Raw genomic sequence first — 26424 nt, forward strand, 5'->3', positions numbered from 1 at the left:
CTGAAATATTTGACACCAATTTAGATACACCCTGTATAATAAATAATCAAACTTGAAGAATGGTTTTATTCCTAGTAAGAATTGTACACATAAAGTAACAACTAGTTGCCATAGAGAGTTAAACTTTCATGGCCCACTCTGTTGTATAACACAGACATAAACCATTTGTGATTTCAGAACCCTACACTATGGAATGAATCCATTATTTATTATTACATATTATTTATTATATTCATTTATTTATTATTTATTATATTTGAATCAAATTAACTTCAGAATATTTTGGACACCAAAAAAATACTCAAATCATTTTTACTGACTGTACAGATTAAAAAAATGAAATCTACACTTCTCGTCTTTTTCCATGCTATGTATTGTAACAGATAGTAAAGCAGAAATAATAAGCCACCAAAATTCTCCACAACTTCATTTATTTTTATTTTTTACAAATTGAGCAATTTGATTGCAGTCCCATGTAAAATCTAGAAACAAAAACTGAACTATACATTACATGGTCTCTTACCATCTCAAATGTGAACACTGTACAACTCGTCAAAATGTAATGTAGCACAAATTACCTACACTCTATATTTATATAGTCAAACATGCACTCTAATTAGTTTTAAGGCCTGCAGAAAGTACCTCAATTAGTAGGAAAATATGTTAACATTTCAAGTAATTTTTTTTAAGGTTGAAGGAAGAAAGCAACTATCTACAAAATTCAATACTATACAATGTGAAATGGCAGTGCCTGTTCTTTTAAATGCATGATAGGACAGAACTTGAAATTAGTAGAAAATTCAAGACTTAGTATTCCAAGGTTAGTGAATTCAAGTTACACCCATTTTCTGTGCTTATTCATAGTGTAATGTACAATAGAGTGTCTTCAAATTTAAACCCAAGTCAAAAAGATTTTATATAAAAATTCAAGCCCTGCCTTAAAAAATATCAAATGCAATTCAAAAAGTGGGGAAATGAACCTCACCATATCATTTTCTTACATAATTCACAGCACTACATATGCCGTGTATATTTTTGTTCTATTATCATCTAGTTTGAAAAAATAAGCTCTAAATGTTTACTTAAATACCTTCGAAGATCTTTCTTTCATTTTACACTCAAAATATGTGCATTAATACTGTTGTGTCGAGATATGTTTGAAATGTCATATGAAAGTATAAATACAAGAAAAATCGTACTTGAACCAGTATTTCTCAAATTACATGAAACACAAGTTACTTAAGCATGAAATAATAGTAATTGTGAGCTCAGTACAGATTGTCACGATTTAATAACACACAGCCTCTCTCCTACTTCAAAATTCTTCAAGCAGACTATAAAACACAGGAACTATGATACTGTCTACAAAAATGTAAACTCTAGAGAAATATTTAAGTTTTCAGACAAAAACTGTGTATGTGAGTTGTCAGATTGGTGAAGTAAGATGTGCTATACAGTTAGATATCAAAATATGGCAATGCCTCTGATATCCAAACAGTAAATGTAGGCTATTAGATTTTTCTATGTACTGAAATGTTAGTTTTACATGAGAATGCGAAACTGTGGATTTGATATGTTAATTTACAAGACTTCACAACATCAACATGACGAAGTGCATAAATTATGTAAGAAAATCTATTTACATCACTAGAGTAAAAATTTCTGTACAATGAAATTCCCCACACCAATAAAGAGATGTAAAATATCTCTTAACTGTAATCTTAACATTTAATCCCTACTTGTGCCAGAATTCCACTGAAAAGAAATTTCAATGTATTTACACCAACTGTAGGCTCCCTACTTTTTTTTTCCATAGAATCTCTTTTACTCAAGGATCATAATTTCAAGTCTCTCCTTAAATTCTCACCATAGTTATTCTGTAAGAGGGGTAGAGAATGAAAAATATAGGAAACTGGAAAACAAGTGTTAGGCAGAACAAACTTAAAATGGTGTGATGATGTTTTTTGTCAGTCATTTTGTTTATTTATCTCTGCTTTTGTGTTGTCCCTCCTGTCATTAAGAACACTTCACTTTGCTTTCCCTGCAGCAGCTCGAGATCGCAGGGACTTCTTAGTGTTCTGATCAACCTCTGGTAGTTCATCATCTTCTACATTTCGTTTGTCTGTTTGGGACAAAAAATAAAATAATTCATAAATCATAAGTTTGATAAGGTTGCATTTCATATATAGCAAAGAATGTAACATTCAACTAGATTTTATGCTCGTCCATGCCGAAATGTAGTAATTATACACCTGGTAGCAGTCCTTTAATGCATGTCATTAAAGTACACCTACTCATTAAAGTACAGGTGTTTTCAGCCAATGACAACTCAGCTTACAGGTGTTCAGCCAATGACAAGTCAGCTTTGTACTGTTATAAAACCGCAAGTCTCGATTATTCTCGGATATGCAATCAAAAGAGAATTAGCGAAAAGTCACGGAGGCTGGAAATCCAATACTGTCGCAGAAGGTTATGTTCTGTTACTATAATAATTAGCAGTAATTGTTGTTGTTGTTTTCTAATGCCAGGCGTTTGACAATAAAGTCATTTGACCTCTTGCACTCCAATATTTTTCAAAGATATTATCATGACCAGCCACTGAAGCACAGATTTTGAGGTGTTCCGAATCCATTTCTTGGTTTGAGTTGCACAATTGGCAGTTAGGGGACTGATATATTCCAATTCTATGCAGGTGTTTGGCCAAACAGTCATGGCCTGTTGCCAATCTAAATGCAGCTACAGACGATTTTCGTGGTAAATCGGGAATTAACTGTGGATTTTGATGCAGAGAGTTCCATTTTTTCCCTTGGGATTGAGTTATCAAATTTTGTTTGTTGAAGTCTAAATATGTAGATTTAATAAATCTCTTCACAGAGTAATACGTAGATTTAGTAACAGGTCTGTAAGTAGCAGTGCTGCCCTTCTTTGCTAAAGCATCCGCATTCTCGCTACCCAGGATTCCACAATGGGATGGTATCCATTGGAATACAATTCTTTTATTGAGTGATAATAATTGAGAGAGCATTTTAGTTATTTCTGCTGTTTGAGATGTAGGTATGTGTTTAGAGACGATTGTAAATTGTAAATAATATTCAAATAAATTCAATTTGTCATCTCGTTTTTCAATGTCGAATACAATAATCAAGGTTATACCAAGTTTAACGGGATTACACAAGGTCAATGACATTATTGTTCCTCGGAAAAAATCAATACTTTCGCGTCTGCGCACATCTCACAATTCACGACCTAGAAGAAAGTCACTTCCGATCTTGTCAGATACAAATAAAATGTATACATCTGAATAATTTCAAATTAGAAATATGGTCGAGCATAAAAAGTCGTATGAAACTCGCCTATAATGGTAATTAAGAAGCTCGTATGAAAATTATGAAACTCGCTTGCGCTCGTTTCATAAACATCCATACTCGTTTCTTAATTACTATCATTATAGGCTCGTTGCATAATGTACTATTTTAAAATACATGCTAAAGTGATGTCTGGGATTTATTTTACGTAAAAATCCTTAATTTTTGTCAAGTAATCAGGGATGATAGTTTTTCAAATCTGGAAAAAAACTGCAAATTTTTCTCCCAAGGTTAGATAAGTACCTTAAATGGTCCAACCGGTATTTGGGTACTCAAAATATGTAACGAAAACTTACGTTCTTCCTTCCTCTTTTTGGATGCAGCCTTCTTCTCTTGTTTTGGTTTGCGAGCAACAGGTTGTACAGGTGCCTGTTCCCTCATTCTCTTCAACTGGAATGTAATGAAGTTCCACATCATCCAGGCTTGAAGCAGACATACTGTTGTCAGGGCCCCTATTCTGTAACAAGACAATTTTAACATAAAATGCGGGTTTCAGAGCAAAGAGAATAATGTTAAATCGAATATAAAAATTCATTAATCATATGTAATAATTATTGGGACCATGAAATTTCAACGTGAAATGGAGGTCGCCTAAAATCGGGGTTCTACCACAGTCTAGTATATACAGTCACGAAGGTCAATACGTAGTAAATATGCAAACATTAGGTAGTTGCTCACCACTAGGATCGCTAATATCGCCTCATTACAGGCAATGCAAAATAGTACTGTCACAGTCTATTGTTTCTAGCACCCTCAAAACTCAAGCTTCGTGACTGTATATAGTAGACTGTGGTTCTACTGTACATACGCATTGATAGTGGTAAAATATGCTCCTTAGGCATTTTTCATAAACCGTTGGCAACACTGCATAATGCATATTTCCATTACTGGTAGTAAATTTAACTGATTTTGTGAAACATGTCAAACTTTACAAATTATAGTAATGAGATTTAATTTCTTAACAGAGTTTAGAAGCATTTGTACTCTTTTATTGTGATTTGTAATTAGTTAACATTATGAAACAGGCTCCTGGTCACACATCCTTGTGATGTATTAAAAGGCCTTACATTTGTTATGTTATACTTCATACAGATATAAAGATGATAAGTGTTTAGTGGGAAAACAAATCTTACAAATAAGGCACTCACTCTTATCTTATCGTGGTTATATCACTTCCGTAAGTATGTTAAAACTATAAATAAAACAAAACTAAACCATAACAGGGATAACATTTCTTGAATAAAGAGCAAACACAACCAGGGCTCTATCCAATAATCCTGTATTCAGCCCCGTATTTAGTTAGTGCTATGCCCCCCCCCCCACAAAAAAGTTAAATATAACAATAATGTAACACATGCTACTGCCTAAAGTAGGCATCTGAAAAATAGGAAAATATTGAAAATTTATTTTCAGCTAGATTTTTGTTTATTTTCTCAAAATTTTGCCACCCCTACAAATTTGCCCATTCGTAAATATGGGCGTGCCTATATTTAACATGTGCTTAACAAGTGATTGTTAACTTAGCAACTAACAAAATTTATAAATTAAAATGTTCTGTTATAATAAGTAATATTACTTGACTTGCCAAACAAAAATCGATTTTGAATCTCTTAATGGAAATACAAGTTTTCTGTATTCCTGAAACAGAAAAAAAGTTATTTTTAGCATGTCATCTGTGTATTGCTTTTACTACTCAACTAAAAGATTTTGTTCAGAGCTAATATCTGAGAATCTATTCACGCAGGAAGTATAAGCACATAATACTTTCCACCTCAGAAATTGCATAGAACTGTGATTTAGTGAAAAGTTTCTTTAATCCATTATTTGATGTAGTATAAACTGCGTGGTTGTTTAATCAGACGAGTCCATTAATTTCTCATAGCGTTACCTGATATTCGTCTTTCAGTTGAGGATCAGTAGTTCTGTAAAGACTTTTACAATTGCCGAAGTTAATTCAACATAGACGAGAAATTTTTCCTGCAGTCCTCTTATCTGGGATTTTCAGTTTGGATCTCTGTGTCAAGTGCCAGCAGATTTAGTAATTTAAGAATGTTTTCCTATATACAGTATATAATATTAAACTGCACAGCTATTTCAAAAGGGAAGCAGAAGCTAGCCAACTTTTTGAGATACTGCCAAAGCTAAAAAATGCACAATTAAAACTTGTTATGAGATACGTGTAAGGACTGTGGGGAGTCTCATAGGTGAGGCTACAACATCGTTAAATACAAGTGGGAATACAAAATTTAGGTTTCTGCTGCTTTCTCAGAATTTCGTAGAAGTAAAAGTCTGACAAAATTCCATATCCCATACTACTAGAGCAGAAGAGTTCTGGAAGGTTTTTCCTGATCAAACACGGAAGCACTATAGAAAGTAACAAACCATGGCTTTCTAATTAACATACCTAGTAACTTGAGTGTTGAAATTTCCGCTATCAATGTCAAATCCTTGATTTTCGCTTAGAGACAAGCCATACCAGAAGGTAAGAACTGACAGAATAATGGATCCCAGACGAACCAAGACGAAAAACACGTTTGCTATCAGGTATCCAGCTAGAACAAACAAACAATATATTTTAGTTACACATCTAAATTATCATTACTATTGTAATTTAGAATGTACTGGTAATTTTTATGAAGTTCATGTTATGAGTGTGACAATTGGATGGTGAATTTCCAATTTATAAACTACTTAACAAATTAAAATCAAAAGATACAGCACAGCATGACAAAGGAACTTATGTGATACCATATAGAGATGACTGTGAGACCCAACTCCTTTATTCAGGGCTGGTTTCCTTGCCAACCTATTTTAATCTGTTTATAAAATTTCTTCCATGCTTTCAATATTAGAATCTCTCAAAATTTTATTCATTTCCATCTTGTTTTCCTTAACATAACAGCTAAATGGAGTAAGGCCGAGCTATTGTCACTATAGATATCTATGGCCTTGGCAGTTGAAGAAAGTTAAGGATGGCATCAACCACTCTTCTGGGTGGAACTAGTGAAAGTGTTACTTTTATTGACCATCAGACTAAGTTATCATTTGAGTGATTCTTCACTACTGAATAGCCAATAACAATGCTGGTCAGTTTTTTTTTTATTATTAAAAGAATAATAGACTAGCAGAAGTAACCACCACAGCAGCTCAGTGTTAGCATGCTGGGCTTATAAACCCCGGGGGTCTGGGTTCAAATCTCGGTCTAACTACCCTGAATTTATAACTTGTACTGAACAAACCCATAGTCCAGGCAAACAGGATTTTCTCTAGTTTTCCTATGACATCCCAACAATTCTACATCATCATCATTGATTATATTATGAGTGTAATATAGACCCACCACATGTGGTACACTCTGGACAGTCTCTGACGAACTAAGTGGTCTATATTTTTTGGCACTAGCAACACTTATGAGCCACACACACTCGTAGAGTTGGGAAGAATTACAGCAAGTTAAAGGCTCTGCCATTGCAATAAAAAAAAAAAACTTTTCCAGCTGCAGTAACAGTGAAGTCTACGACATGGTGCATCCTCAGGTTGCAGATGGAGGAGAGGCCTCCAGATATGGAGCATAGCTGCGAATATATTGACTGATTCTCTGCCCCGATCACAGCAAAGGAATAATCTTGTTCAGGATAGGGACCGATGGCGGGCTTATGTGAGGGCAGCAATAAACCTATGGGTTCCTTCTCATAAGTAACAGTAATGTGAGTAAGTTCTCAGTACTGCACTCCAAATTTTTTCAAGGGCCACAGAATATGCAGGCCTAGAATACTACAGACGTGGACAAATTATTAGACTAAAACGTTTTTCTTGGAAACATAATATACATCGTCATATCAAATATCAGTATAATTCACAAAGTTTCTGTTGTTGTAAATATGATTGTTTACATCTTCTGGTATATTTTTCCAATGGTTAAGTATATTTTTTCTGGCTTTGTTGGTACTACTGGCGTTTTAATTATAAACTGCAGAAAGTCTGTTCTCCCATGGCCTGCAAGAAGACCGCACATGAACGAAATTGAAAATATGTGATCTATACTGAAGAAGAAAGTGAACAAAAAGGGGCTTACAACAAAATATGGACTCATTTAAGAACTGTCTGATATCTGGCTAAATGATGCTGATATTCAAAGAAAGTGTCAAACTTTGGTTTCCAGCATCCCTGACAAAATCAACGTGTTAATAAAGAATAAGGGAATGTTCACAAAATATTAGTAACCTCAAGACTCAATTTTCTATTCATTATATCTGTGCGAAATACATTTTTGTTCATTATTTCTACCGATAAATACAGCTTCGTTACACATATAATTAATTTAGTCTAATAATTTGTCCACGTCTGTAGTAGTGAATATTAGTACTGCTTCAAAAGCATTGCCTAATATAGAGTCTACCGACAATGATTTGTACAGCTCTCCGCTGCTTGTAAGGGAGTGCTCTGCAGTAGGATACATTCCCTCACCAGTGAAATTCATGTGTGTTTCACCTCAGTTTTCCAAGTGTCGTCACTAGGAACGAATTATTGGTGGCAACTTCTCGAACGCAAATACTTAGCAAATGTATTATTTATAAATACTCTTTACTCGATTGTAAACAGACATTTATGGTAGGTGAAGGGTGGGTGGTAAGTGAAAGTGACAAGACAGCAGTAGAGGTAGATATTTATGGTTGGTGGTGAGAGGTAATCCACTGACATGACATTTCCTAGACTGTACAGCCACGGAAAAAGAACATGGTATATGTCGTGTTAATGCTTTGGATATGGCTGAGACTTGGATACTGTTCAGACAATTTATCTACAAATATAATTAATCTAATTGACGTCTTCACCTTTACTTCCATTTTCGGCCTTGTCAAGGAAATAGATGAGTCTTGCAGCATGGAATAAAGCTTCTGATATGTAATGTAGAACCAGAAGACAAATACCAACTCGGGAGAAGCTGAAAGCATAAAACAGTGATTCAATGTGAATAAAAAAACACTTACTTAACAGTGATATTCACAATGTTATGGGCGAGCTTCCATACAGGGGCAGTGGCATTTCCTCTAAGGTTAGAGCCCAGTTTAGGTGTGTGTGTATTAATCGAATATTAGGGGCTATAAAATATTGAGAATACGACGCATGTTTATGTGACATTTTTTTCGATGAATATTACACACATACCTATACTGGGCTCTAACATTAAAGAAATGCCACTGCCCCTGTACGGAAGTGCGCCCATTTTAAACTGAGTAACACTCGAAGGTAGATGGACAATATCTGGTTTGAAAACGGCAACATTGGTCCTGAGTTACAGGTTTTATCATGGAGAGTTACTTGATAGCAGCAGTGCAAGGTAATAGGAGAGCTCATCTGAAGGACATAATTTTTAGAAAGTAACTTTGTGTAAATGAAGCAAATTCTTAAGTTTAAATAAATTGTCGAGTCGTTATATAGTGAATCAAATCTGCAATTAGATAATAGTTAAGACACAATCTTAACAGTTTATGGAAGTGATGGCCATGAATTCAAATTCTGTTTGCAATATAAATGTTTTTATCGATTGTCATTTGATGGCCCATATTGTCTCAAGAGCAGGCCTGTTGTCAAGTTCATGCCACATCATGAGGTTATCCAGTGTTGATTGATAAAAAGTCCTAGGCAATTATCTAGATTATGTAACTCAACGTGATCGACGTATGGCTTGTCCTTGCATGGAATTGTTAAATAACATCATAGTGATTAGAGTAGGTTTTTCTGTAAATAGTTAAAGTGGGAGTGAAGCCCTCAAATTTTTTCTGTAACAGCTTTTTTTTAGCTGGTTATTTAACGACGCTGTATCAACTACTAGGTTATTTAGCGTCGATTAAATTGGTGATAACGAGATGGTATTTGGCGAGATGAGGCCAAGGATTCGCCACAGATTATCTGGCATTCACCTTACGGTTGGGGAAAACCTCGGAAAAAACCCAACCACGTAATCAGCCCAACTGGGGATCGATTTTTTTTTTTATTATTATTTTAGTAGGTTATTTTACGACGCTTTATCAACATCGTAGGTTATTTAGCGTCTGAATGAGATGGTGATAATGCTGGTGAAATGAGTCCGAAAGTTACCCTGCATTTGCTCATATAGGGTTGAGGGAAAACCCCGGAAAAAACCTCAACCAGGTAACTTGGCCCGACCGGGAATCGAACCCGGGCCACCTGGTTTCGCGGCCAGACACGCTAACCGTTACTTCACAGTTGTGGACCCGAGGATCGAACCCGAGCCCAACTTCAGACCGGCAGGCAAGTGCCTTAACCGACTGAGCTACGTTGGTGGCTTCTGTAATAGCTATACATAATATTAACGTATTTAATCTAGATATAATTAACTTGGGTAATGTTCACCAAGCCGATAATTAATTATGACTGCTGCAAAATCGGCTTCTAACAATTGCGCCTATTTTCCATTTGTAAATTTCTAGGCCTACGCACTTAAACTTATCCAGCAGCGTGCAGTGATGACGTTTTCGGGGAAGCAATTCCATGGAAACACTGTATGTAGACAACAGACATCGAAGCCCAGTCGAGTAATGGCATACATAGAGGCACCGCTTCCCTTCATGTCACGCTACTGCAAGCCATGGAGTTTATCCATTACTTTTCATTGCCAAATTGTCCTTCATAATGTTCGCTGCTGTAAGCCACCACAGTGGTTTAGTGGCTAGAGAGTTGGACTTATGAACTTATAATCCTGTAAACCAGGATTCGATCCCAGTATACTCCTAATTTATGAATTATGTTGGGCAAGCTTGCACAGGGATTTTCTGTGGGAGTTCCAGTTCCCCTGTTGCATCACAACAAATCTCCATCTCATCTCACCATGGGTGTAGCATAGACCAACCTTCTATGGCTCATCCTGAGCAACTCTGTCGGTAAATTGGTCTACACAACCGCCATTAGCAAGGGAAAAAAGTTTCCTAGCTTGACAATTTTTTTTATTACAGAGGAAAGAGAGCCCAAAGGTTTCCCTTTCTTTGCCTTCACTTGTCATGGTGTCTATGACAGCTCCGAAACAATGGTAGGCCTATAAAAGCCCACAAATCAGCACATCCTCAAAGTCTTAAATAACACTTAAAACTTATATGACGTAACCCTACTGCACTTACTTGAGGAGATAAGCACCGAGGACGTATATTAATCCAAGAGTTGCGTAAGTTATGCGTGCCCCCATTTCTTCACGCTTGGTCTTTTGAAAGTACAGTTCTGGGTAGCAATGCAGCCAATATGAAAGTTGGACAATAAAAAAGAATTTGAACATGAATACCATTTCATCGTGTGGATAGCCTTCCCATAATGATGAAATATTCAACACGTAGTTTTCCCTAGAAGAAAACAATAAGATAACAATGAAATTTCCATGCTCATTCACAATAACATATTGAACACGAAGGTGTATATTAATAAAAGGTATGTTACCAGTACCTGAATATGACATCTCCACCCCACAGAACTGACATTAAATAAAAGATGAGAAGTTGTCCGGACTCATTAAACTTGCTGTGCTTCACCTTGGACAGATGCAGCTTACGACTGATTTTCTAAAAATGTAAACGACATAAAATGAGTGCGTAATTAAGTACCGGTTATGTTATTACCACAAAAATATTTTGGGTATACTTACATCAAGAACATATTCCTGGATGATGGCATGCATAACAATGCAAATAAGGAAGTAAAAGAATACAGCACACACATCTTTCCAGCCATATGTGTAACGTATTGTTTCTGGTGCTTCACTAGTTGAAAGATCCTGCTGCTCACTAGTCACGTTGTGATGAACAGCAATGAACATATAAGCAAACGGTGATGTTACCTACAAAGACATGAAACAGATGTGTTAGTTGTTCACCGGCTTACAATTACTGGGTAGACCTAGAAAAGTTTCTCAATTCAAACAATATTTCTGACAATTTAGTGGCCTTAGAAACATATTAATTCTGAGAAAAGCACGATTTTACATTTGAAATTAGTTCATTCTGTTTTCTTTCTTAACGGCTTATCCGTATAGAAACACATGCATTAAACTCGAGCGACATATGGTAAAATGATCTATTTTTAGGTGTAGCCTTACCTGGACCATAAGTCCAATCACAAATACCATGGCAATACATGAGACAATATCTGCATGGTTTTGAATAACAAATTCGTGACTGAATATGGGCGGATTTTTGCTGGAAGATTTTCTGCCTTTCAATGCCATGGTCTTCTATAAAAACGATTCCCACACACGCAAAGCCGATGACCGCTGTCCACTTAATTGAGGCCGACAACACGAAGGCAGAGCACGTCTGGAACAAACGTCAACTGTCAATACCGGAAGAACGTTGCCAATGTGTTGGCAATGTTGGCACAATATTAGTCATGTTGAGGTCTTGTGCATAAAATATAAGAAAGTACTGTATATATAATACAAATAAATATTGCTAAAATGTATAATTTAATTAATACGTTAGACCTCTCTGCATATTTGAGTATTTTTGTAAATTGCAAATGAACTGACTTCAACGGTATTGACCCGGTCTTCGCACAGGTTCTGGCCGCTAGGGGGCTTGAAGTGAAATGATTTTGCCGCCAAATAAGATATTAAATTAAACATGAAAATAATTTAGGAACATTATTTAGAATATTATTCATATCAATAAATATTCCCATACTGTGAAATACATATTACATCACACATACCTTATTATTAACTATTCATTAAATTTGATTGATTTCATTTCCGTTGAATTGTGGGATATAGATGGCAGTAGTTAGACTTTATAACGCGTTGTGTAGTAAATAGTGTGATTCCTATTTTGTTATGTAAGTATATGTTTATTTCTATATTTTAATGAAGTCTTATTTTCTATGACTGTTATTCTAATCTACTTGTAATGAATGCATTTCTTAAATGTAATCAGCTATATATCTTTCAAGGTACCGAATCTGGAGTAGGTACGCCTAACCCAAGACTTCATGACTGCAAACAAAATTAAGGTGTATTTTTTTTTACACACATTAATATAAAAATTACAGTTCGTTCGGACAGATTAGTTACTGAGTTAGATTATAAAGTTACATAGCCTATCCATGATAGTATGCGTGGCAGATAAATGTGTATTGCAAATATCAAGGATGCGGTTTATTTGTTTTATTAGTCTACGAGAGTAGCATGTGCGATTGGGTTCTGAAGCATCGAGAAGATAAAAACATTGTAACTGTTAAAAAGCAAATTTTGTTTATTGATAAATGACGTGAAATTTTGGAAAAATCCTGGAATTTCTGTAGGAGAATCAGTTAGGCCTAATATAAAGCTAAAATATCATTTTATGAATACGCCTATATTTTTATATCCTATGTAGTAGATATAGTCGCTCTATTTTTTCCCATAACCTAATCTAATCTAAGTTGATGCGAATATCGGAAAAAAGAATTTACGACGTAACAATTATGAGCAAACCTAACCTAAGTTGGAATAATCGGAAGGAACGGTGTCGCAGTAGGGGGAGTTATCCTCACTGTAGCCGCTTCTCCTTACGCGGCAGCTGCTATCTCTGTCTACTAGCGTGCTGTCTTTCTCTACCCCACGCCCTGGCGGCTTACTCCCTAGCCCGCCAAGCTCACCAACATTGACACGATAAAATTACACTGTATCACACTCATTAATAGACCTATGTACATTCGACACCTACAACAAATCCACGTCTACCAAAATTATAAATTAAGTACGTAACTATAACGTCATGATCATTCATTGATGGAATAGACTGATGAATTAGTGCTGAAGTAAAGTAAATAACTCAGTCAGGACGTCTTTCTTGATGCTAGAAATCTGGACAATTCTTTTCAGGATGTTTTGCTGCCTTAATACCATGATGGCATTTGAATTAGTATATTGTATTATGAGACAATTATGTAATTTTCATTTTATAATTTAACATACCTAGTCCTAACAAAAAATATTTCAATAATTTCAGTGAATCACTTCAATCATGGGTGACAGTGAAGATGAGTATGACAGGAAGCGTCGTGATAAGTTTCGAGGAGAAAGGACAGAATCGTACCAAAGAGGTGAAGGTCGTCGAGGGGGTGGTGGTGAAGATAGAAGGCGTGATGAATGGATAGAAAGGTAAGTCCTTTTGATCTTATTTACTTCATGGCCTGCATTGGAATGTTTTATTGAATTTATGGAATGGGGACAGACTACTGTTTTGATGTACAAAACTGCAGCTTCTCCAGCTGAAGGACATAACAATCTGTTACCAAACAAAGTTGTGCGTTAGAAAATTAATAAAATCCTATTATTTTAATTTCATTGTGCACATTGTGTATGAAATAGACACTCAGTAGAAGTCTAGAATATGGATAACAACGTGAACTGTTGTTGCCCAAGTGTGGCATTGTGCATACAACACTTACAAGAACAAAAATTTAAAATATTCGTTACAGATGGTTCTGTATGTCAGCCATCACTCCTATTTCCCTTCTCTCTCAATTTCTTCTCTCCCTTTTCTCTGTCTTGTTTCTGTCAACTGTTACATTACAGACATACCTATTATTAAATTGTAAGTATATGAATTTCTTACAATTGAAGTTGATAGCATTCAAACCAGCAACATTGTGTGTACTCCAAAACAGTAGTTCAACACTTGCACCATAGAGCCTCGGGGGCAGTTGACAAAATCAGAATGAAATCTTCCTTATGAAGTATCTTACATTGTTGCCTGAATGCATCATCATCAACCACCATCATTATCAGCAGCAGCACAACAGCCCTCTTTGGGCCATATCCTTTCTCTGAAGCTTTTAGTGCATATAAATAGGATGTTTAAATATTACAAACATATTTAGACCACAATGAAAGTTCCCATTGACATCCAGATTTAAGAATTTGTGAGAACAGTCTTAAAATATCAGTAAAACAAACATGACTTTTTTTCTTCTGTCTGTGTTATTTGAAAATTGGTTTTGAACTTTTTTTATTTGTAGCCTCAATTGATTCAAATTTAGAAATGAAAATCTATTAAAATCTGAGTAAAATGGTTTTTATTTCCTTCAAATATCAATATTCTGGCCTGAGAAAATGTCATTATTTATTTGTATATGACCAAAATCGCTAACTTTTCTAAATTTCAAACCATTATAAATACAAAATCAAATGAATTAAAATTGTGAAGTTAAAGATTTACACTCAATTCTGGTCATCTTTTAAGGGCATAAAATTTAATCGAAATCGAAACTAGGTTATTAAACATTTGTTCACTTGACATGGAATGGCTCTCTTACATTTTGTATTGGCAGCTACATATCTTTACAGTATTAACTTTCGTACAGACTTTCAAAGGGAGTTCTGTCGAATGTTGCAGAAGGTTCCTTCTTAAATAAAACAGGAATGTCACATCATAGTTTTAGTGTGTAGTCAACAGAAAGGTTTTATTTTATTTTAAACATGATATATGCTCTACACCTCACTAACTTCGCAATTCTGAAGAACAGACCGAATTAGTTGACATACAAAACAGCCATATAGTTCACAATTCCATTTCTAAATAGTGACTTCTTGGATGACACCTTCAGTGACCATCTCCTAAGTGAAATGTGCATTGTCAAGAGAATTGTTCGTTTATAATAACTATATTGTAAGACAGTTCTGGACACTATTACCTTAACCTAGTGAAATAATTTATATTTAGACTGTAATAGTCACTTCAAATGGTTTAACACTACCTATAGATTGACAAATCGAACTGAAACCCTGACCGAGTTACTACATGAGCGTTGGCTGTCTTGGGGAGGAGCAAGTGAGAAAGCACGGGGGAAGGGAGAGAGCACTATGCTATGTACTTGCAGGTCCACTCACAGTTTGTCAAACCTGCTAACAAAAGCATTAAAAGGTTGACTAGTTGCCTGCAATGCTAGCATAATGGAACCTTCCTAGCCGACCGTCGAAGCAAAAATGAAGAATCCGTTATTGTGGTAATACTGGAGAGTGGTTCTTCTATTGGTTGCGATGCCCACACACACCCTCTCAGATATTTACGTGGTGATTGGTGACTGAATGACGAGGAGCGAGGGAGAGAGAAGAAAGAAAGAGAGAGATTCCAGAAGTTGGCGTGTTTTACAGGGTTTCACTTGAAGTTGTCAAACTATATATTGTATAATGAGGAGCATTTATCGTGCTTAGAGATAAGTGATGCTAGTCCCCGCCAACCTATATTTTTGTTACTGCGAAGCTTGTGCCCAGATCCCTGCACTGATACAACACTTACAATAAGAGCTGTAGAATTTGTACTTACCTAGCTCATATTCATTACTAGAAATGTTCTCCCATTCACTGCAAAACATTGTTTACATCTTTTTATGAAATTGTTCTTCACTTCCACAAGACCGTCACTTTTCTATCTATGACTTGGTTCAGATGCCGTAGCACTGAAAAACCTGGATTTTTCTTCAACACACTGTTTCTCAAACTATGGTCCGCGGACCACCTGTGGTCCTCGAGGTCTGCCTTTGTGGTCCTTCAAAAAAGACAGAAGAAAAAATAAAATTCAAACGAATTGCGTATCACACTATAGCTTAAAATCTCAGAGTTTGGAAATGACATATGGCAGTCGAATTTCACTTTTTCTCCCAGTACTGCATTTTATGAAATTTATTACCCTATCTGTCTATCGACTTCCCACTCTACTCTCAGCAGCAAAAGAGGGATTTAAAGCACTATATAGACTACTTGGGTTTCTCGAACTCTTTTCCCTGCACATCTGGCGCCATGCCTGTAACTCAGCCAGGCACCACCCAAATCATAACAGAGGACCAAAGTACTGAACCTTAATTCAGTTTTAAAATATAACTATACTGGCATTAAAATATGCTATGAAAATGATAAATTTGCATAAATTTGCTTTCGAAGGGAACAAGAGTAAGGTGGTCTGCGGAATTGTTCCGACTTTAAAAAGTGGTCCCCACTTCAAAAAAGTTTGAGAAACACTGCACTAGCCCACTAAATCGTGTAATAAACATTTAAACGACAATACCAGTATGTCACAGTTATAGCAAAAATGAGATGTAATGTACCTGTGTTTGAGCACTTATGCCTTACACTAATGCCTAGCTGCCTCTCAGCCAACTAACGTCGCTACCTCAGATCTCGATAAATGCTCCTCTCTGTGTTTATGATATTGATGTCAGTCATAATTCTTGAAAGGTAAATGAAAATTATAATAAACAGATGCCTAGAGTTTGTAGGCCTGTATTCACAGAATATGTTCACATATAATAATTACAACTTGAAAATCACAGAAAAGTCCACTTAATATAACACAAAAAAAGGATGTTCAAAGAGCATGTTGAATGCAATTAAAACAACAAATATGTATCTGGTAACATTGCATGGCATACTATCAGATTGGTTGATATGTATCTTGGCCATCCTGTCGATTTCAAAGTAGGCCCCTACTATTTTTAATGAGAATACTTTTTCTGTAAGGTATAAAACAGCACAGTCAAAAGCTAATGTATCTATTCCAGTGTACCACAAGAAACTGTCTTGAGCCCCATTCTATGTTTTATTATTTACACAGCTGATTTTCCAGCACAGAATGAATTAGCCATTGCCCAATTTGCTGATGAGATTACATTGCAATGTTAAGTAAAGAAACTTTTGAAACAACAGCAAAACAACTTAAACTCTTCTGTGAAGTTTTTGGCACATGGTGTGAAAATTTAAGAGTGATCATGAATCCTCTAAAATAGAAAATTGTCAAATTCACATATAAGAAGATTGTCATTAATTATCCCATCATATTGGCTGAAGTGATAATAACCTCTTCACAAACAGTAAAATATCTCGGCTTAACACTTAATATCAGATTTACTTCGCACTTACACATAAGTAATAGGGTTCATCAGCTCAAATACCTAATATTACCAGAACTTTTAAAATACGAAATTAAGAAAATTGCATTGTAAGCATAACACTTTAGCCATATTGCTAATGGTTCTCTGCGACATCTCTCTTGTATGTGATACCTATTAAATTACACCCATTCTCGGCTTTTCCTTCCAAATTTCTGTAGTTTTCTTCATTGTAATGGTGAAAAATGGAGTGAGACAAGTGGCCAACTGTTTTGGAGCTCACATAGATTACCCCTACAGCTCCAGATTCCCTTGCAGGGATGTGCATTTGCATACCTTTTAATTGTTTTTCCCCATTTGATTTGTGATTTGACATAACACTTGTACTGATATATTTTTACTGGTACTGAATAATTAGTTCACATGTGTGTGTTTCTCTCTCAGAAATTTAAAATATGTTAACATTACACTGAATTAATGACAACTATTCTATTTAAAAACATATGTTTGTCTTAGTTTAAATATCTTACTTTGTGTGAACGAAATCTGCAGTTACTGTCTTTGGGTAAAGTTATGTTCTCTCTTTAGACTATACATTATTTAGGCTACCTGTCCACCTGCTTATTGCATTTTCCCGTAACTTGCTCTACAGAGCTCAAGAACGGAATGCATTGAAGTTAAAGTTTTCATGTCCCTAATATTCTTAAAACGTATATAGGCAAATAAGACGTCATTACTGATGGAAGGAATGCAAATCTCTTTCATTGTAGTACTCTTTACACATTCACCACATTCAAACCTACTAGATCGGTACTTCTCAAAGTGGGATCCTCGAAATTCATTCAGAGTGTTCACGAATATTTTGAATAGGAACATTTTGTTTCCTTTCTTCAGTATGATGTTTATATGTTTTTTATGTGGCAATATCAGAAGCACAATCACCTCCGTTGGTACAGCTTATAAATTCGTTCAATTGTTGTCAGCAATCGTTGTGTGTAAGAATGTATGAAGGATTTTTTTTTGTAAGTTTTCTCTATAATAGATCGTTGGCATAAATGTCGTCATAATAAGAATGAAGATGAACTCTAATATTATTTCCGGTTCCTAATTCTAACAATATGTGGATTCAAATTCGTTTTATCAGCATGGAGGCTCACAATCTGACCAAGGAGGAGAAAGATCAGTTTGTTGAGTTATTGTGTGTCACTGCATGGAAAAACTTTTAAGTGAATTACATACAGCTTTTTGAGATTTGGCTGAAAGTTCATGTGGAACATCAAGAAATCTAAGGAAGAACTTTGAAACATTTAATGTCATTTCTCACGACTTGTGTGAGCAGGCATTTTCTGCTTATTCGTGTATCAAAACTGTTAAAAGAAAGCGACAGACTTGAGATTAAAATTAGAGAACATTTAACCTAAATATAGACTTAAAGACATTTTAAGCACAAAATACAGTTTCGTCATTCTCATTGAAATAAGGAAACATGTAAAAATACATTCGATTTCACTACTCGTATTACTTAATATTAACCCCAAAATCTAACGACTTAGCCATCATTCCATTGACGACTTTGAAAGGGTCCGCGAAAATACTAATCTGTGGAAAGAGGTCCGCAGTTCTAATAAATTTGAGAACCACTGTACTATTAATTATCATTGCTGGTAGCAATATTAGCTGCAGTTGTTAATCTAAGATCTTAAGAATAATGAAAGGAAATTCAGGACATGATTTTATATTATTGGTCTGATAATACAGTTGTGAGAGGTGTGAACCAAGTTTTGTAGAATTATCTTTATTAGAAGCTTTTACTTGAGAACACAAAGTACAGGATGTTCATAAACTTCCTGTACTAGGAAGTTCGAATATTCATTGCATGAAATACATTACATAAATACATTCTAGTTGTGTATACATATGTGTACATGCAAGTCAGGAGTCTACTACAGTTTCACATCATGGGAAATTTAGAGGTCCTAGCTTCTCCCCTCCCCAAATTTGCTAGAGTTCCAGAACTATTGTGATGCCACTGAGGGTTGCCCACCTTAATTGAGTTATACCATGGATGAAAATATAATAGGATGCAAAACTTACTGAGTTTCCCGTAACACATATTAGAGGCGCTGTTGTAGAAATTAACCTTGCTGCCACCTGTTGGGGGGAGGGGCATTATTACATCTAGCAACGCACCAAGTAGCGAAAAGAGTAATTACTCCATGCATTTAGCAGCGCACCTGGTGACGAAAATGTTAAACTGTGCATAAAGTATTCCCTCCCACCCTCGTTGATATTCAAAACTAACCCAATTTAAAATAAAACATTTACATTTTTATTCCTCACAGCATCTTCTACTGAAAATTCTTACCGGAGCCAACAGGAAAATAAAAGAGACGATCTATTTTACACTACCTCATTAAAATATAACCAGAGACAAAAAATAAAGCAAAAGGTTATATATAGATAAGTGGGATTGTATTCTTTGGGTATTTATTATACAGTGCAATTGAAAAATCTACAAGAACTACTTAGATAGTTCAATTTATTATATTACTATTACTTTATAATACATTCAACAACACTATTTTTACAACGTCCATAAACATCACTGTTTAACATACACTGCTTATACACACACGTATCACTTTATGTTCACTTATTAGCAAGTTTCTGTCTGCCATCTCGACTCCTCGAGCAATATCACGAACAGATAAATAGAGAACTCTGGGTAATGTACCCAACACATAGTTCTAATGTTCACCACCTACACATTGGGCGCTGATCATCTTATTTCAGCCCCCTGCCACCAGATGGTGCTGACCGCAGTTTCGCATCCTATTATATATTTATCCATGGTTATACCACTCAGATGGTACCCAAAATTCAAGATGCTGATGTCATCACTGCCATTGTGTGAAATAAAAAGAATGGTGACTTCTGTTCTTATACCACTGCACTTGATAACCACAGAACTTCACGTGTTCTATAGCTTTATGGATTGATTCAAGTGATGCTCCAGCTTTATGTGACAAAGATTTCCATATGGAGATCATAACACACACTGTTGGAGAACACAAAGAAGATTATGGAGTAATTTGGGGCGCTCATTTGCCATTTATTTTCCACAAACCTGTCATGAAATTGGTATACTGAATGGTACAGCATGCCCTTACTTGGTGCTGAAAAATATAAGGACAAGATTTACAGTTGAAATATGCCTCAGCAAAGAGGTACTTTAATTGTATGGAGGACTCGGTTTCATATGACAATTATGTATATCAATAAATAATCATTCAAAAGGTCATTATTGTAGTCCACCAAGGTCTACACAGATGCCACAGATTTTATGCAAAATCTACATAATAGGTATAGTGGATTTGTAACAAAGTTTTAAACTTTGAACATGGAAGACTTCATATACCAAAGAAAAAGTCTTTGTGCTGCTGCAGAAAATTGACTTCGAAATGTGAATGGAAACACATTTTCAGAAATTCCTGATACAGAAGGAGTGGCTTTTGTCATCTGCCTGTTAGTGTATACCAATTTCTCATTAACTTTTGGATGGATTTTTTAATTTATTTTCCATATTAGTCCAACTGGGGACGATACACATGAGGTACAATCATTTTTACTAAGGGTGTTTATTTGAGTAGATAAAGTGGTGCATGAAATAAGGCAGGCAGTATGTTCTTAAATTCTCGCACGCGTGGGGGGGGAGGGTGTGTGTGTGCACGTGCGTGCTCTGAGTTAATATAACCTATATCCCTTTGTTTCAATGTCCAAAATTTGCTGCCATTACTTATTATAATTATACTGCCAGTTGAATACTTTTTTTTTTGGACAATAGAGTCCACACCTGTGGAGTAACAGCTAGCGCGTCTGGCTGTGAAACCAGGTGGCCCGGGTTCGATTCCTGGTTGGGATTGGGACAAGTTGCCTGGTTGAGGTTTTTTCCGGGGTTTTCCTTAAACCAAATATGAGCAAATGCTGGGTAACTTTCGGTGCTGGACCCCGGATTCATTTCACAGCCATTATCGCCTTCATCTCATTCAGACGCTAAATAACATAAGATGTTGATAAAGCGTCATAAAATAACCTACTGGACAATGGATTTAGAATTCAGGAATTTGTATAGGAAATTTTTTCTATATTAAACTAAACTGACTCTTACAGGAATTGAGTAAAAGAAATTATTTCATTTTTCTTTAAAAAGTTGTTTTTCTGCTGTAGCCTATTCCAATACAGAATATATGAAAAATACACGGTCAAAATTTTGTAGGGTCCACCACTGTGAAGTAATAGTTAGCATGTTGGACTGTGAAATGATCAGGCTCAGGTTCAAATCCTGGTTGAGATGAGTTATCTGGTTGAGATTTTTTCCGGGGTTTTCCCCCATCCTATTAAGAGCAAATGCTGAGTGAGTTTCAGCACTGGATCCTGGACTTATTTCACTGGCATTGTCACTTTCATTTCACTTAGACACTAGATAACCATCGTAGTTGTTAAAGCATCATAAAAGTTCAATTTAAGAAAATGAGAACATATTCGTTTACCTAAGGAAGGAAATATGTTATATGAATGTATGGGGGAAAATACCTTCTTGCGTGTGTTCCTGTTCTCTCCTCCCCCAAAAACGTTACAGAACTAGAAACTTCATTAAAATTTCATTAATACTTTCTTTCTTAACAGTATTGATATTTAAAGTTTTCTTTTCTTTTTTTTTTTCTTTTTTTAAGTCCAAAGAATTATATATGAGCAAAATAAATATAAGAGGCTGTACAAAGAAAAATGGACGTATATTGACATGCAAGACCTGAGTGTTACATGAAATTTTCAGAACTTCCACTTTTAACATGGATACAAGCTTCAATTTGCCTTGTTGAGAACATACCAGTTTGGGGCAGGAGGGTGAGATTATAGCTACCACAGCATTCACATCGTGTTTTTAAGTAATTAGAGTATTTGGTGGTTGTGTGCTTACCATTTACCCTAGGTTTCAATGCTGATTTTCATGAGTACAGAAACAATATTAAGAATAATTACGATTGTAATGTAAATTTGTGCAAATCTATTTAATGGGGAACGTAATTGGATTTTGGGTGAAAATAATTATTTGATTTTTATTTTTCAAATGTGTTATTTGATTTTACTCTTTAAAATGGCATATCACTTATGACTATACTGAAATTTTATCCATTTTTATTTTTCGATGTTCTGAGAAGGGACATAGAAGTTTTTTTTTTTTTTTTTTTTTTTAATTTCAACACTTATTCAAAAATTTAAGGATTTTAAGTGGAAATTATAATTTTTTTTTATTTTTCCTCTCTAAAATGATACATTGTCACTGCACCTCCAAAATCCGTATGTGCATTTAAACAGATTTTTTAGGAGAAAAAATCATTATTGTTAATTGCCTTGATTTTCAAAGCTACTTTGGATATAATTTAATTATTTTTTTTAATGTGATGATTGAAATTATACCGAAAGCAGCTTTGAAAATCAAGGAATTAGACAGTGCTTCATTCTTTCTCTTGCAAAATTAAGGGGGGGGGGGAAAAGAAACACATAGAGATTTTGGAAGCGCAGCGACGATATCACATACGATTATATTGCAATTATATCCATGTTAACCTTTCGTTTTTCTGAGGAAGGGGCATAGTATATGTATTAGTCTAACACTTATTTTCCATAGTTTAGTTTTTCCATACAAAGCAAATAATTTCTCAGCTTCTATTTAATGTAGAAAGCTGAAATTTTCAGGAGTTGTTAATTTGGATGTTTTACGTATACTGGAATAATGTTTTTTGAAATTTGTTAAATTTTGGAGATGTTATAGGGGGTAATGCACTGAAAATCGTTGAAAAAATATACGAATGGGGAAAAATTATCACAATAAGGAAATAAATTAAAGAAAAACTGCTGTTTCAATATAAAGTCAAGTTAACGTCTTCATGAGCTGTAAAAAAAATAGCTGTCTAGCTTCAGAAATTTTTTTTTTTAATTTAACGTTGTCAAGATAGGCATTTCCATGTCCCACTAAGCTATGCAGTGTATAAAATAAGCCCCATATCTTAAATTTAAGATTATTTGTGTGTCTTTTAAATGATTGTTCACGAAAATAAACTGTATAAAGATTTACGACATGATAAGGAGCTGAATTGTTATGAAACATGTTGAGAAAGTGTGTTTCCTCTCATTACATTCATTTCTCTTGCTTTCCTTTTATCTATGTTCCTGATTTGATACCCTTCGTGATGGTGGTGATTGCCTGCTGGACCCTTCTACCTCCCAATCTCCTTCTTCATTTCTGCTACACAGCAGAGTGGAGTTTCCTTCCCGCAGAAGAAAGCTACTACAGTATGAACCAAAGAAACTGAGACTTAGTTCTTTGGTAGTGTATACGAATGGCAGGTATGTGTCAAGTGCTGTTACTTTATTGTACAGTAGAGCTCGATTATTATCGTTAGTTTGTCCCACAAAACTACGACGATTATTAAAGATATGATGATAGAATAATTTAATTACCCTTAGTACAGTGATAATTCGTTTTGGAAATGAAAACTAACAAGATATAAAAATTTAATTTTAGGTTTTACTTTTGAACAGAATTGTGTATTGCAATACATATCACTCTTTAACATGTCATAGTCATGTAATTTAATAAAACAATATTAAAATTTCTTACAGTTGTTATAGGACTTTGGCAGAAAACCTTGTACAGTGAAACTTCCCAATAGTGGACACCGCCAGGAAAAATTGAATGTTCGTTATTGAGAAATGTCCGCTATTTAGAAAATCGTTAGTATGCACTGTATCCAATACATTAAAATTTCTCATATATATATATACATATATATATATATTCAACACTATATTTTACAGTACAATACAGTAGAGTAGAAAGTGAGATTGTTTGCAGTATTCATCCAGAGAGAAATCCCAGATAAAGGCATCTTATTTACTCTAGCATGGCAGAACCATTCATATATTAAATTGTCAATGGCAAGCCCCTCAGTTTTAGGAAAAGCTCTTTTTGTGTTCTCATTTGCATTCTCAGCGTATGATTTTAAAATAACATCTTTGTTTTTCAAAATTTCCCTAACCTGAGTTTTTCCACATTAAACTTTGTGGTAAGCTCACGAACACTTAACACGTTCAAATGCACGATAATGATTGTTGCAAGGAATTCTGTTAGAATTCCGTTTAATTGCAACCGTCTTTTTTTTTTTTTTTTTTTCCATGCTGTCCGTTAATTGTTGTTGGGAGATACATTTCAGTGTCCGCGTCCGTTATTGAGAATGTCCGCTATTTGGAAGAATTTTATCATAAGGGCCAATGTTTTGCAGGGGAATTTTAAAATGTCCGCTATTGGGAAGTGTCCGTTAAGGGAAGTTTCACTGTATATTTCTAGCTTCATTATGCTAACACATTTTTCCGAAAGCTGCTGGCCATCTTTTTAAGAAGGGAAATAATATTTTACAAAACCCAATGCCAACTTCACCATTCTCAACAGTTAAAAATTAATCATCTCAAAATATGAAGATATAATATATCCACTTAAGTGATGGAAGATGGGAATATGTCAATGTACAACAAAATATAATTCCTAGATATCCTAGGAAAAATACAGTTGCATTCGTTCAATTACCCATAGGGTATGACAGTTTATCAAATCACTTGACCAGAATTGGACTTATTTCTTCACCACTTTGTCCATTGTACAGTCTAAGAAAGAAATGGATCAGAATCGTCTTCAGCAATATCTAGCCCTTACTTCTAAATTCACTGTGTGTGAGAAATATTGAAGAGCAAGAGAGTTGATGGCTTTATTGCCAAGAACTCAGCATTAGGTAACAACTTTTTTCTGAAACCCATGATTACAGTTATACTTCATTTTTCATACTCTTATATAAATTTCCTAGTGATGTATTCTATTTGAGTAAAAAAGAGCTGACCATCAACAAAATGTAATGAATATGTAGTTGTGTTGTCATCAGTTATTGGAATTTCCATATTCTTAAATTTTTTCTTTCACGTCCAAGTCTCTAAAGTTCTCTCTGTATAAATTTTAAAAAGCTTAATAAGTGTTATGAAACTTAGTAACACCAAATTTCATGTGTTGATGGGATGTCATGTGTTTACCGACTTTGACATTGAAATTATCTCCTGATGTGTTACAACAGTGGGCATATAGAATGCTACAGAATATTGTGGTGCAGAAAAAAATTAAAAGCTCTCACATCGATAGATACAGCCTCTCTATACTAAAAGCCAGGTTATGAACCGACTAAACAGGAAGTAGTTGGGATAGCGAGAGGAAAGTGCGGGTTAGAGGGGTAGCCTGTGCAGTGATGACACGTTGAGTGTAGGGGGTTGGAGGGGAAAAGGAGAACGGAGCTTTTCATTGGACCTCGCGTGAAAATGTCGTCTGCTAACGAAAATCTGGCAACAGAATCACGGAGACAGTGTAGCCAAACTTCCCAGTTCATTTGCAACACCACGTGCATTACGAGTCGCATTTCGTACCAGTGTCATTAGCTCATGCTTTCTTAAAACCGTAATTTAATTACTAATATTGTTGATGGTGTTATCGAGAACTATATACAGTAGTTATTTTAAACATATCGGTGACAAACGCTGAACACGTTTTGAATCTCGCGCCACTATGTGGCAACAGAGCTCTAAAGAGAGCAACAGAATGTTGCTTCCGGTTTAGTCAGTGCATAACCTGGCTTTTAGTATAGTAATTGGGAAGACAGATTCACATGTTGAAATGTTACATATGCTGAGGAAGTTAATTGGAAGATCAAGAGGGATTCCTATCCGAGACTGCGTATAGGCATGGGTTGCAATACCTCTCAGGCTGTTTACTGTTTCTCACTCCCCCCCTCCCCCCGAGGTTTTTTTCAACTGTAAGTTGAACGTCAGATAATCCTATGGCGAATCCTTGGCTGCCATCTCACCAAATATGGAAAGGGGGTATGTTTCTTGTGGCCTCGAGAAATTAGTGGTAGGGGTTTTGAGTTTGCTGGATCATCTTGCTTCTTGAAATAACTGTCAGAATATTGTTCTATAATAAGCTTTCTCCTTTGATTGTACATGTGACTGAAAGTTTGAGATAGTGGGATGGGAATTTTGATCATAGAGGGGAAATGCACCAGTACATGATCTGGCAAAAAATTATGATTGGTAG

General features: G+C 35.3%; 2 protein-coding genes across 7 annotated transcripts in view; one reads left to right on the forward strand and one right to left on the reverse strand.

Moving 5' to 3' along the window:
* Positions 1 to 414: 414 nt before the first annotated feature.
* On the reverse strand, positions 415 to 11724 carry TRAM (translocating chain-associated membrane protein 1). Its single transcript, XM_069849506.1, has 8 exons — positions 11470 to 11724; positions 11020 to 11211; positions 10821 to 10936; positions 10505 to 10720; positions 8201 to 8310; positions 5770 to 5917; positions 3662 to 3822; positions 415 to 2122 (listed from the first exon to the last, which is right to left on the reverse strand). Exons 1-8 carry the CDS (start codon positions 11596 to 11598, stop codon positions 2028 to 2030), a joined length of 1167 nt encoding a protein of 388 aa, XP_069705607.1. The 5' UTR covers positions 11599 to 11724; the 3' UTR covers positions 415 to 2027.
* A 210-nt stretch (positions 11725 to 11934) lies between these two features.
* The window catches only part of Ars2 (arsenic resistance protein 2), a 121096-nt gene continuing 106606 nt past the window's right edge, over positions 11935 to 26424 (forward strand). For 4 of the 6 annotated variants that reach the window (XR_011336655.1, XM_069849476.1, XM_069849468.1 and 1 more), the window contains exons 1-3: positions 11935 to 12203; positions 13358 to 13509; positions 23550 to 23642. Coding sequence is in view for 5 of the 6 variants with exons in the window: in XM_069849476.1 (XP_069705577.1) it covers positions 13373 to 13509; positions 23550 to 23642 (230 nt within the window). In the remaining variant the exon portion in view is untranslated. The remainder of the gene's footprint in view (positions 12204 to 13357; positions 13510 to 23549; positions 23643 to 26424) is intronic. The other 2 variants (XM_069849486.1, XM_069849492.1) reach the window with 1 other exon arrangement.

Source organism: Periplaneta americana, chromosome 2 (genome assembly GCF_040183065.1).
Source record: "Periplaneta americana isolate PAMFEO1 chromosome 2, P.americana_PAMFEO1_priV1, whole genome shotgun sequence".
NCBI classification, from domain to species: domain Eukaryota; kingdom Metazoa; phylum Arthropoda; class Insecta; order Blattodea; family Blattidae; genus Periplaneta; species Periplaneta americana.